Below are 13,791 nucleotides of genomic sequence, written 5' to 3' on the forward strand. Positions count from 1 at the left end.
TTCCAAACTTTTCTATGTGCCTTAAATTAGGCAGCACTCTTACTTCCAAGGCCAAGTATGTTTAAGGAAAACATGGTTAATCAATCCAAAAACAATATTTTACCAGAAATGTAATTAGTGCTAGTGAAAAGTATTGCTAATTTATGTTACAGATAAGATGATATTTGGATGAGGGGCAGTTTTTTAATAACCATATCCAGACTCTTACGTAATTAGTTTAAAATTTATATTTATGTAGACTTGTTAGAAAGCAGTAGAGAAACCTGTATTAAATATAAATACAACTGATGCACTTGTGTATGCATGGAAGCTGAATATAACTACTGAGAAAGCAGTATGATTGATTGGCTAAATAACATTTAAATTGAGTAAGTTAAAAGTAGTGACTTATGTTAATGCAGCAACTTTTATGAATATCATGAGAATTATCCCTTTTTAGGTACAAAGGAAATGTTCAAAAATACATCATAAACCTCGACTTGCCACCTAGTGAGAGATGGGTTCAACTAGTAACGGACAAAAAGGCAGAGGTAAGGAACATAACCAACATGGGAATCTTGAGCTCTTCCTCCAGTCATACATTGCCTATTTTTATCCATTATGCATTAGGATGGAGCATAATAGTCTCCTAAGGTCATGTGTTACAGAATGCACACTAGACCTGCCATATAAAGGTTGCATGGTATTGCCATCTGCACAAGTGTAATAGTGTCTCCAGATTTCAGTTCCTTATAGGGTTTCTTCCTGTAAGAAAAACAAAACAGTACTGGAAAAAAACATGTTTTGCCATTGAGGTACTTTTATCTCAGTCAATATGCTGTATTGAGACTGACCCCTTTTAGGGTGGGGTAGGGCATGATACAACAGAGCAGAACTGATGTCCTCTGTCAGTAGGTTGGTCTCAATCAGTCAAAAGGTGTGTTTTCTCTCCTGTGGGGCACTGGAATTCTTTTGAGTCAGGAATAAGCCCACAATACAATGAGTGTATGTTTTAATTTTATCTGATACTATTTTTATTCCGGTGACCAACTGTAAAGCTTCCATGAGATCTTAGTTAGCTGCACTCCCCCCCCCCCCCATGCAAATATGCCCCACAAAGCTCTGTATGTGAATTGTGTTTAAACCAAGGCATCTTGGCTTAAAAAATGAAAAAATGTGCAAATTTTTGTTTTGATGGGGTGCCCCAGACACGGTGCAAGTGCCCTCCACACCCCTTAGAGATATTTTTTAAAACATTATATACACACACATACACACACACACATATGCACACATAGATCTTTGGGGGGTGGCACAAAATTGAGCCTTCAGACCACAATTTGTCCACCCATGCTTTAGGTTCTCTACTGCAATACACAATGCTGTGTACACATTAAGGACAGACAATATAGCTGTTTATCAGTTCTGGACATCTTATGCTACATACTAAAATAAATGACATTACACGTTAACTAAAAAAAAATGGTTTAAAAATTAAAGCCAGTGTGGAATGGAAATATTTTTCCTATTAAAGAATCTAAAGTATGGTTGTGGAAAGTTTGAAGTGATATATTTCAACTATGCTTGTTTGTTGTTGTTGTTCATTCGTTCAGTCACTTCTGACTCTTCGTGACCTCATGGATCAGCCCATGCCAGAGCTCCCTGTCAGCCGTCACCACTCCCAACTCTTTCAAGGTCAAGCCAGTCACTTCAAGGATACCATCCATCCATCTTGCCCATAGATTAATTTTTGTCTTTAAATTTTATCCTCATACTCTTGCATAACTGCACTGTGTGTACTGTACCCAGGCACCTGGAGCAGAGGTGGGGTCTCAAACTAGTACCCTCTGGATCTGCTGACCAATACTTTGGAATGTGAACATCTTGTGATCTCATGTTTTTTTTGTATTTCTCCAAATCCTGCCTTCATTGTATACCTGACCTTTTGTATTGATTTGCATATGCTTTTTCTGAATAGAAATTCACAAATATAAACACTTTTCTTAATTGGTATGTTTATTCCACCATTGAGTAAAACATATTTTGGCATATTTCTGAGTTATAAACATATCAGCTATTAGCATTTTAAAATACACTCATTGGTTTGTATGCACTTTATTCTTTCAACATATTCTGCAAGGCTGACAAATGTAGAAATGCTCAAGGACTGTGCATTTTTGCACAGAAGGTTTTGGGAGTCATGGCTACTTTGTCAATGCTGAGTAGAACACATTTTCTTTTCAACCCTACCAACAGTTCCCATTATCCTTAGTTTATAGGTTGGTAGGAAGTGTGATCTAACCTATTTAGAGCCAGTCTGGTTGTGCAGTATTGAATTAAAAGAATGTGTCTCTTTTACACATCAGTTTTTCTACATGTTTTAACCAAATGTAGATTCCAGTAATTGTCAGTTATTGGGACTGCCAACAAACATTTGTGTGGATATGTGTATATGTATATACACACACCTGCCGATGTGTATACATGTATTTATCTGTGCAAAATTTCCCCCATTGAGTAAGATGTGTTTTTGCATAGGATGGGGCAGATGTGGCTACTCCAACAAAAGTATGTTGAAATACATGAATGGACATTGCTTCGGTGCTGCTGTTTTCCACTTTTGTAAAAATAACTTCTTGTTTTGTACATCCTCACAAGTAAACATTTTCAGACATCGGTGAAGGATTTAAGTGTTTCTAAGTGGTTCTTTGGCTATGTTGAGCGACAAGTGTATTAATCTGACCTTCTGTTTATTACACATTTCTAGCTGAAGACAATGATTTCTAGCTTGAAGGGCATGATAAAAACATTGATTCACAATAAAAAATACATGGCTGCATTAGAAAGTAAATTGGTGAGTTTTTTTTTACTATTTCAAAAATGTTAAGTCTGATTGAGCTTGCTGAATCTTTTGTCTGCGCTTAGCAACAGTTCGCTAACAAACAGCTATCGCTAACAAACAACTATAAATCAACAAATATCAGGGAAGTAAACACAGTTATTAGGCATGCTATTTCTGATTAGAATATACATTGAAGTCATGGTCAACCTTATAGATATCTTTGGTGTATTTCAAAAACATATCTAGATTTTATACAAGATAGGTTGAAATTTTATAAATATCTTGACACAGTGGGGGATCTGCCATGGAATACATGGGTCCCACTCCCCCAGTTTGTCAGAAAATTGCTTGGTGTGAATAGGAGCCCTACTACTGAAATACACTATTGGATCATCTAGCAGCTAGATAGAAGTTCTAGCCAGTATTCTCTGTACCAACCTCAACCATCTGTTGGTTATGAAATGATAGCCAAATGATATCAGTCCCAGCTATCATCTAAAATGTCTGGACCTGATAGAGGAGTGGTTGATGCACAATGTTTGGTAGATGACTCTCTTAAGATTTCAGCCAGGCATGTTTTGCAGTCTTATGCAGTGATAGCAGACATCTGCACATAGACACATTCAGAATCATGTGCAGTATCTGTTTACTATTTATTTAAAAGCAGCTGGAAAGAATTGGGTTGGATGCATCAACAATGGTCATGGGCATATTCTTTGATAAGCTGTTGATTGGCAACTCCTGAATATAGTTGCCAGAGTAAAAACACAAGATAACTCATATATTTTGATGTTTGTGTAGTACAGCAAGTTTCAGCAGGTGTTGTTTATTATCTGGTTGGGTGACGTGCACTCGTTGCTAAAAATCCCTCTTCAACAAAACCATTCAAAGTAAAGGAGCTGCCTAAGAATTTCATTTTGGCAAGCCTACTTCCAAGTAACATGGATCAGGAGGGAATCTTCGTTTATAGATAGATGTTATGGGGCTCATCGATTCTGAAGGTTTTGTTGCCTCTAGATATTAGGCTCCAGCTTTCATCAGCCAACATATGTGGAGGAAAGTGCATTGAATATGCTTTTTAATAACATTTGTTTAGCCATGTTTTGATCTTGGAGTTTTGTTGACAACAAGTTGAACATGAACCAACTGTGTGATGCAAAATCTAAAAAAAGCCAGAGGGGTTTTGGGCTGCATCAAAAGAGTTATAGTGTCTAAATCAAGCATGGCAGGCTGTTAGGAATTGTGGGAGTTGAAGTCCAAAACACCCAGAGGGCCAAAGTTTGACCATGCCTGGTCTAGATCAGTGAAGCAATGGTGCCTCTCTATTCTGCTTTTGTCAGACCTCATCTACAATACTGTGCCAATTCTGGGCACCACAATTTAAGAGAGATATTGACAAGCTGGAAGGTGTCCAGAGAAGGGCGACTAAATGATCAAAGGTCTGGAGACTATGCCCTATGAAGAATGTCTTAAAGAGACGGATATGTTTACCCTGCAGAAGAGAAGTTTGAGAGGAGACCTGATAGCCATGTATGTATAAATATGTGAAAGGATGTCACAAGGAAGAGGGAGCAGGTCTGATTTCTTCTGCCCTGGAGATGGACTCGGAGCAATGAGTTCAAATGTTCAACAGTGGAACTCTTTGCCTCGGAGTGTGGTGGAAATTCCTTCCTTGGAGGCTTTTAAGCAGAGGCCGGATAGCCATCTGTCAGTGGTACTTTGTGCTTTTCCTGCATGGCAGGAGATTGGAGTAGATGGTTTCTCCCAACTCTGTGATTCCATGATTAACATGGTTTGTCTTTATGTAATATGTGAGATGATCTTAAGAGTCTGAAGATTTGCACAGGCTGCAACTAGCTATATGCCAGGAAAACATTCAGAATACATAATTATAACATTTTCATATTACAATTACTTTTTATGTTTTCCTCTTAGGCTTGGCTAGGGACTACCCTCCCCTATCCTTTCGATGAAGAGATCAAAGGCATTGCCTCTGCTACTGACACACCTTTAGGTAATTCTGATTTAATTATTACAGCATCTTGTTTTCCCAGTAGTGCAAGATGAATATGAAGGCATCATTTGCTGCAACTGCTTAAATTAACTACTCTACAATACCTGTTGAGATTCCATTACATATATATAACTAAAGTGCATAAGACTCTTCACTGCACGTGATTGAAATTGCACAGACATAATGTCTGAATAGTTGTTAATTTCATGCAATGATGTTTAGAGTAGCAAAAGTGAGATCAAGTTTTGCTTTCACAGTGATCTTCTCTCTTGTCCTGGAGATCAGACAGGATCTCCTCAGTGTACAAATAGGTCTTGTGATCCTATTATCTTATTCATGGATTTAAAATGTTCAATTCCATGTCCTATACTGCAGACGTTTTTCAGATGTGCTAAACTTATAATTGCCATCATGGGAATCCCATGATGGAGTTGAAGTCTGACTCATCTAGATAACCTGGGTGTTGTTTTGCACAAATCAAGAAGACATTAGTATAATCAGAAACTGAAGTGTAGCATGCTGGGTAACTGAAGTGAAATTGTAGCTTCAGTGTTTCCCAAAAAGGGAGGAAATATGATGAACCAGGTAGCTTTTGCATCTTTTCAGTATCTGGGTGGCATCAGAAAATACCATTCAACATCTCTCATCCTGGAACGTGCCATCTCACTCTGATTACAGTTGGCTCTCTGTATCCATTGAGTCAGCCATCCATGACTTGAAAATATTCCCTATCTACTCAAAAAGAAAACCTTAGTTTTGTCATTTTATATAAGAGACACCATTTTACTACATCATTGTCTATTTTGGGATTTTGGTATCCAAGGTGGTTCCTGAAACCAAACCCCAGCAGATGGATACAAAGGGCACACTGTATGTCACACATTGTGACTGAAATGTGATCTTCTAAAGATATGTAGAATCCTGCAGTCTTCCTTTCCCATTCTTTGTCTGCTTATTTTACTTTCAATTTGTCATTTTGCTGAATAATTTGTTTCCTCCATCTTTCTTTCCCAACAGGCGATATTGTTGTATTCAATATCTTCTATGAAATCTTCACAGTGTGTACCTCAATAGTAGCAGAGGACACAACAGGTAAATAGCACCGTGTCAATTGGTAATGATGATAATACTCGGGTTATTCTTCTCATGGATAAACTTCATTCCTTTTATTATTATTATTTTTCTTTTCAAACCAGGAAAGCTATACCATGCCAGAAATCTTGATTTTGGGTTGTTTCTTGGGTATGTATGGACTCTTCTCTCTTTTTTACTTGAGTGAGATTAAACAGCTTGAGCCTCTGATATAAGAGAAGTCAATTGTCTTACTTTATTTAAAGCACTTTAGGATGAAAAATACAAGTTCTATCATCCTATTATTATATTTATTTATATCCCAACTTTTTCCAAGACAACATAAGAAAGCTCAAATAGATACAGCTAAATTTTGCATTGTAGACAAGTTAAAATATAATTCCATTTTCAATTAAGTTAAAAGCTGTTAGACTATTAAAAAGAACAGCAACAAATAAAATCAACAGCACACTTGAAGTCCTTTTCCTCATAAGTAGTCAATCCTCTGAAGTCTGCCAAAATACAAAGGTCTTTACCTGCCTATGATAAGATAGCAGAAGGGCATCAGAACCTGGGAGCAGCCACCAAGTAGGCCTTCTCTCATGTTTCCAAAAGATGTTTATGTGAGGATGATGGCACAGATATGTGCAGGCTCCTGTAGGGAGATAAGGAGCATCTGATAGCCTGGACCGGAGTTGTGTAAAATTCTGTCCAGAAACAGACCAGCGACCAATAGAGCTGTTGCAACAAGGGACCTATATGTTATTGTATCCAGCTGTTTGCATCACCAGAAGTTTGTTTGTTTATTTATTTATTTATTTATTAACTTTATTTGTACCCCGCTACCATCTCCCCAAGGGACTCGGTGCGGCTTACATGAGGCCGAGCCCAAACACGACAATACAGCAATAAAACAACAATACAAGCAATTAAAAAACATAGACAATAAGATAAACAACATTATCAATAAAACAACACACAATTAAAACAGAGGGGCGCCAAATGTAACATTAAAATTGGAAATATGCTGGGACACAAACGGAAGATGATACTGGTGTTTGTGGAAGAGCATACGAGCAGACTTAGAAAAATGTAAAGTGCTTTAAAGGACAAAGTGCTATGAGATCATTATTCCGGGAAGTTTCCAAACATTCTTCAAGGGCAGCTCCACATGGAGCGTCTTGAATCTCAAAACAGGATATAGCTAAGATAGGTTTCCACATGGCCAGATGTGTCATCTCAAGGAATAGGTGCAGCTGATGTACAAGCCTTAATTTTAATGGCCCTCGTTGACACTGGGCTCCTAGGCTCAATACTGAATCCAAGAGTACACCCAAACTGCAAACCTGCATTTTCAGGGGGAGTATAACTCCATTAATCACGGACTGAATCTCATTCCCTGATCTGCCTTTCGACTAAACCAGGACCATCTTTGTCTTATCTGGATTAAAGTTCAACTTGTTTGCCCTCATCCTATCCTTTACTGATGACAGGCGCCAGTTTAGAACCAAGACAGCTTCCTTGGATTGAGATAGAAGGGAGTAGCAGAGCTGTGTGTCTTCATCATGCTGGTGAGACCAGATCCCAAAACTCCAGACAACCTCTCCCAGCACTTTCATTTATATAAATAACATAGCGGGCAAAGAGAGCCTGTATGGTGTGGTGGTTTGAGCATTGAAATACAACTTTGAAGACTCAGTCATGCAAACTCAGTGGATGATGTTGAACGAGTCACACGTTCACATCCCAGGAAAACACATGATAGGTTTGCCTTTGATTTACCATACATCAGAAATGACTTGAAGCAACTTATAGAGACAAATTGAAACTTGAACTGACAAAACTGAAAACTAAGTTAGACAGGAGTCCCCAAACATCACCTTCTGGATTTGTCCCTTTAGCAAGGAATGACCCACTGCCACACAGTTCCTCCAAGCCCCAGCCAATCAGAAAGCCAGAAGAATACCATGATTAAAGGTTTTGAAAGTCACAAAGGGATCCAGAAAGGAAACACGTCCTTCCTTGTTTCTGGCTTAGGTCATCCACTAAGGTGATCGTGGCTGCCTCTGTCCTGCAGAATATAATATTATTTCTAATGAAACCCACGTGTGACATGAAATTGATCCAGATAAGCTTTCTCATCCAGAAAGGAGTTGGGCAGCAACTACATGCTCCAGTACCAGACAAAAGATTGACAGCTAGTTGGTAATTGCCCAATACAGTGATATTCAGGGGGAGCTTTTTCGGCAGCGATCATAACAACTTGCTTTAGGCACAATGGACCTTTGCCTTAATTTAGCACGATATTTACCACTCACTCTACCAATTTAGACTGTTTTCTACAACTCCCGGCTTAACTCCCTTTCTCTGTCCACTGTTTCAGATAACAACAATGATTGTACTGAGTGCAGGTCACAGAGTTTGGCTCTTGGTGCAGAATTTGCATTAAAATGTTGCAGGCGGGTTTCTATGCTCTTTTTAAGCATACAATACACTAAGCCTGTTAGCATTTTGTGTGTTAAACTGAAACGCTCAAACATCAGGAGAAGCTGCCATTCTGTATAGTTCTAGAGCAGTGGTTCTCAACCTGTGGGTCCCCAGATGTTTTGGCCTACAACTCCCAGAAATCCCATCCAGTTTACCAGCTGCTAGGATTTCTGAGAGTTGAAGGCCAAAACATCTCATGCCCCACAGGCTTAGAACCACTGTTCAAGAGTAATGCTTACTGTTAACATTCAATAGACAGCTATACATAGGCAAAGTTTCTTTTTGTATTGCAACTCACAATTATCTGTTGGAGTAATTGGAGTGTCTGGGATCAGTAGCCCAAAAATAACTTCCCAAGTGATGCAATTTTTAAAGGTGCTTGCTTTTTTTCCTTTGCAGGTGGGATATTAAAAATAGTTCCTGGTCTGTAACAAAGGAACTAAAGCCATTAATGGCGTCATTGGACTTTCAAAGGAACAATAAAACTGTATTTAAGTCTTCAAATCTTGCAGGCTATGTGGGAATTGTCTCTGGAGTCAAGCCTGTAAGTATTTTTGATTTGCACCACATTAAGTGCATTATGATGTAACTTCCTCCTATAAATATCAGCAGACCTTCCTTTGATCAGGAAGAGAAAATTAGAAGCTCCCACTTATGGTTAGCAGCAACTCAGAATTTTCTATTCCAACCAAATATAATACAGTATGATTCCTTAAACAATAATTTGCCTGCTTGCCAGTGCATGTTCATAAACTTCAGGCGACACTGAACTGTAATCCCTGACTATTTGTGCCATAATGTATATTATTGCATAAATTGCTGCATCATATTCTTTTTGCTGCACCAGACTCTCTGGAAATAAATTTGAAGGGTTCTTTTCCATTGTAACAGATATGATAAGTGATTTTGTAGTCTCTCCATTACAAAAACCGGAAGGCTAGTGGTGTTAATGAATGTGGAAATTATTATGAGAAACAGAAACAAACATGTTACCAAAGTTTCAGCTTTTCCCATTTAGCCAGAGTACTTAATCTTTTCTTAAGGGGTGCTCTTAGGTGGTCATTTTGAGGTAGAAATGTATAAACAAGTCTCCATAAACAGTCAGATTTTCTAGTAAGCAGTGCAAATTGATCTCTATGTGCATCTGAATCTCAAGTTCCTAATGTTCCCCATCCCTGGGAATGGGTTGTGACACCCAAACAACTTTCTCACTCTCCTTGTACAATTTAATGTAAATTCAAATGCGGTATAAACAGTCCCCCCCCCCCCCCCCAGCTATAAAATGCAGTTAAGTAGTAGTTTAGATAGAGCTCATATTTTGCTGCTGAAAGTAAGAAACTCCCTGAGATGTTAACAGTTGAATGATACCTGATACCCACTGGAAACAAGAGTGTTAACTCAAGTGTTGACTGATTTCATATTTTAGGGTGCCTTTTCTCTCACCTTGAACGAGCGCTTCAGTCTAGATGGAGGTTACATTGGTGAGTATTCTAATTATCTATTTTAGGGGGGAAAACTTTAAAACAGCAATTTTATCAGCTCATTGAAAATAACTTGTCCTGTTTCTGATTTGGGGCTGCAGTGCTAATAAGATTACTCTCTTTACATTTTTTCTTTACTCTCTTGCACAACAAAGTGAAAAAAGCAGTGTTTTACAAAATTATATGCTTTAATAAGATTTCATGCTCACATGGAGCTGCAAGTAAGCTCTATTGAAACTAGGCTGATTCCCATGTAAACTGCAGTATGGCTGGTTTATGAAAGCCTTACACAAAAATCCTGTGCATGTTTACTTGGTCTGTAACCTTTTGGCCTAATACATTAATTTCCTGCAATTTGTGATTCTTGCAGGACTCTTTGAGTGGATAATTGGTCAGAGGGATGGTTGGTGGATGAGCTTCCTCACTAGAAATGTGTTGGAAAATGGTACAAGGTAACAGTGCGCTTTGTGTATTTGATCTGCTGCTGTATTTCTTTCAGTAAATAAGGAGAACACTGAAGATCACTGTTATGTGACTAGGAAAATATAACACTTTTCTGCCTTTAAATCTTGTTTGGGGGCGGGGGTTGTAATATCTGAAGCAAATAAAAATACCTTCCACATGTCATGTTTGACCTGTATCTTAACAACAACAACAAACAACAACACTTTATTTATATTCTGCCCTTCTCACCCCCAAGGGGACTCAAGGCGGATCACAAGTACACATACACAGCAAACATTCAGTGCTGTTTGTATAGACAGTACACAGACAGAACAGAAGGAAGTTTTTGTGTCATGCCACAGGGGGTGCTGTCACTCCATCCTCTATGACGAAGAGCCATCAGGACTTCCTCATACCAGCATGTTCTGATCTTCTTTTTCTTTATGGCATTGTAAAACACCTCCCCCGTTTTTTAGCAGTACCTAATTTCTTTAATTACAGCTAAAGCTGTTTTTGAACTGCTTAGGTAAACAGTGGGCAAGGCTAACAGTTGGCTGCCCATGCCAACCCGGGGTTCGAACTTGCAACCTTTCAGTTGATAGATCTTATAGTTGCTGATGATTTACCGGCTGTACTAAACCTCCAGTCCTTCTTACCTGACAAGCACTGGATGTTAATCAATGCAGGACAACATGGTCCTTCTGGTTTTCCTAATCTTCTCATCTCAATCCATAGTGGTTTCTGTCTTTCACAATGGGACCTAATGATCACTTTGATCACTCTTCGTGGAGAGGCAAGAGTATGCAGAAAATCCTTCCCATAACCTGCTGTAGACTCACGGTCTTCAGTCTTTGCAGTTACAGTGAGCTTCACTGAGGATGTAATTAGGTTCAGTGACAATTTCTGGTCATGAATGTATGTTTTGTAATTAGATGTTAGAGCCAGAACACAAGGCTGTGCTAGGTTAACTGTGGCTCAGCCCCAGATATTATTGGACTGCAACTCTCATCAACTGTAGCCAGCATAATCAGGGTGATGGTGAGGGTGATGGTAATAGTAGAAAAACAGTATCTGGAGGGCCACAAGTTGATAACCCTGTACTAAATGAATGTGAACTTGGTTAGGCAACCAGAGAAACAGACATTCACATCTCTTGTGCTTTCCCTTCTCAAATTACACTATGTAACAAAATTTGTTGGTGTTTTTCTGTTCCTGTTTTGTAAGTGTTATTTTCTGTTTATTTGTATGGTACTTGCTTTGAAAGTAGTTGTTACACTTCAAAAACGTTGTTTTTGTAGCTACCACAAACTATGTTGAATTGGTTGAGATGCCAGGAGATATTTATTGAAATTTCTTTTTCAATGTTTTTATGTTAGACACAATTAGGAAATGACCATTATAATCCAGAAATAAAAATAGTGTTACATAGTATTATTGACCTCCTGCTTTGAAACACTAGCTGTGTCCATGGCTTCCCCTTGCCTGCCTTGATTTTATGAGACACAATGTTCTTTCTAGTCCTTAATTTGGAGTGATTCTTCTTTATCTCTTCTATTACTTTTGTTCTTTAGTGCACTTTCAAACAAGCCAGAGCATACTGTAGTCCAGCATTGTTGGAAGGTTTGGGCTACAGTGAATATGTTGCCCTTAATTGTTGTATCTCTCTCGTTGTTTCTATTCAATATAGTTATGAAGATGCAAAGGAAAGACTTGTTAACGAAAAACTGCTGGCACCAGCCTATTTCATATTGGGAGGCATTAAATCAGGAGAGGGTTGTATTATTACACGTTCTCGAAGTGCTACCTTAGATATATGGCCGTAAGTATGCTCGTTAATTGAAGCTCTGTAAGCAGATGGATCTGTTGTTTTGTTTTGTTTTTTTCATGTCAGAAGAGATGTGAGAAACTGCAAGTTGCTTCTGGTATGAGAGAATTAGCTGTCTGCAAAGACGTTGCCCAGGGGATGCCCGGATGTTTCACCATCCTGTGGGAGACTTCTCTCATGTCACCGCATGGGAAGCTGGAGCTGACAGACAGAGTCTCACCCCACTCCCCAGATTTGAACCGCCTACCTTTAGGTCAGCAGTTCAGCCGGCACAAAGGTTTAACCTATTGTGCCACCGGGGGCTCCATAACTGCTACCAGTAATGTGACTTGATAAAGTGGTTGAAAAGCTGGTGCTTGCAAACATGGGTTTCTTTAGTATTTTTTGAGCATGTTCTTCTTGTTTTAACCATGTTTTCGTATTGAGGGAAGGAAGGAAGGAAGGAAGGAAGGGAGGGAGGGAGGGAGGGAGGGAGGGAGGGGGGGAGGGGGGGAGGGGGGGGAAGGGGAAGGGGAAGGGGAAAAGGAAAGCTCCTTAATATGCCTTCTGGCTTAATTTAGCCAAGAATACATTAGCAATATACTGTACAACCTATAGAAAAACCTGTGGATAATGTGCCAAGAATATGAAGTGTTGTAATGTATCCATGTTTGAAAGAGTGGGGGTGGATGTGAAAGGTGTTCATATTTTTTTTTCATTTCAAGCTTGGACATAAAAAGAGGTATCTGGTATTTGGTGGAGACCAATTATGATCGCTGGAAGGATCCATTTGTTCTGGATAACAGGAGAGATCCCGCCATGAAATGCTTGAACCAAACAACGCAAGAGGTAAAGTGGTGGAACTCAAATGTCCTGGTATAGATGACTAAACCTCTTAATGTGATTGACACCTAATGAAGTGTGGCACGTAATGAAACTCCCAGGATGTCAGCTTCAATCCATCATAACAGGATCAGTCAAGGTCTTGTAATAGCAGTGTAACACCAACCCTTCAAGACATTGTACAGCACGTATCACGTTGGGTTGAGTATCTGAGGAGTTGCGGACTGGAAAGTATATTTTTCTGGCTCTGCTGAAGCTTGTATGCTGTGCCTCCTCTCTTCTCTTTCTCAGCCATAAAAATCTTCCATTTTCAATTAACCACAGTCAGGCATTCTGTCCAAATGCTACATTGTGGCTAATTTGAACTATGTATTATCAAAGGCTTTCATGGCCGGAATCACTGGGTTGTTGTAGGTTTTTTCGGGCCATATGGCTATGTTATAGAGGCATTCTCTCCTGACTTTTCACCTGCATCTATGGCAAGCATCCTCAGAGGTAGTGAGGTCTGTTGGAACTAGGAAAATGGGTTTATATATTTCTGGGTGGGACAAAGAACTCTTGTCTGTTGGAGCTAGGTGTGAATGTTTCAACTGACCACCTTGATTATTAGCATTTGATGGCCTGGCCGTGCCAACAAACTTTTGTTGAGAGGTGATTAGATATCCTTGATTGTTTCCTTTCTATTGTTATGCTGTTGTAATTTTAGAGTTTTTTTAATACTGGTAGCCAGATTTTGTTCATTTTCATGATTTACTCCTTTTTGTTGAAATTGTCTGCTTTTTCCTGAAACTCCTTCTAGCCAATCAGAACTCCTCTAAGTTCTGAC

General features: G+C 39.0%; 1 protein-coding gene across 1 annotated transcript in view; it reads left to right on the top strand.

The window, feature by feature from the left end:
- Positions 1–13,791, top strand: part of ASAH1 (N-acylsphingosine amidohydrolase 1) — a 31,750-nt gene that overhangs the window by 14,590 nt on the left and 3,369 nt on the right. The window contains exons 3-12 of the mRNA XM_060778584.2: positions 440–530; positions 2,747–2,833; positions 4,757–4,835; positions 5,853–5,927; positions 6,032–6,077; positions 8,793–8,937; positions 9,820–9,874; positions 10,245–10,326; positions 12,006–12,137; positions 12,848–12,971. Of these exons, the coding sequence (XP_060634567.2) occupies positions 440–530; positions 2,747–2,833; positions 4,757–4,835; positions 5,853–5,927; positions 6,032–6,077; positions 8,793–8,937; positions 9,820–9,874; positions 10,245–10,326; positions 12,006–12,137; positions 12,848–12,971 (916 nt within the window). The remainder of the gene's footprint in view (positions 1–439; positions 531–2,746; positions 2,834–4,756; positions 4,836–5,852; positions 5,928–6,031; positions 6,078–8,792; positions 8,938–9,819; positions 9,875–10,244; positions 10,327–12,005; positions 12,138–12,847; positions 12,972–13,791) is intronic.

The sequence above is a fragment of the Anolis sagrei genome, chromosome 5 (genome assembly GCF_037176765.1).
Source record: "Anolis sagrei isolate rAnoSag1 chromosome 5, rAnoSag1.mat, whole genome shotgun sequence".
NCBI classification, from domain to species: Eukaryota; Metazoa; Chordata; class Lepidosauria; order Squamata; family Dactyloidae; genus Anolis; species Anolis sagrei.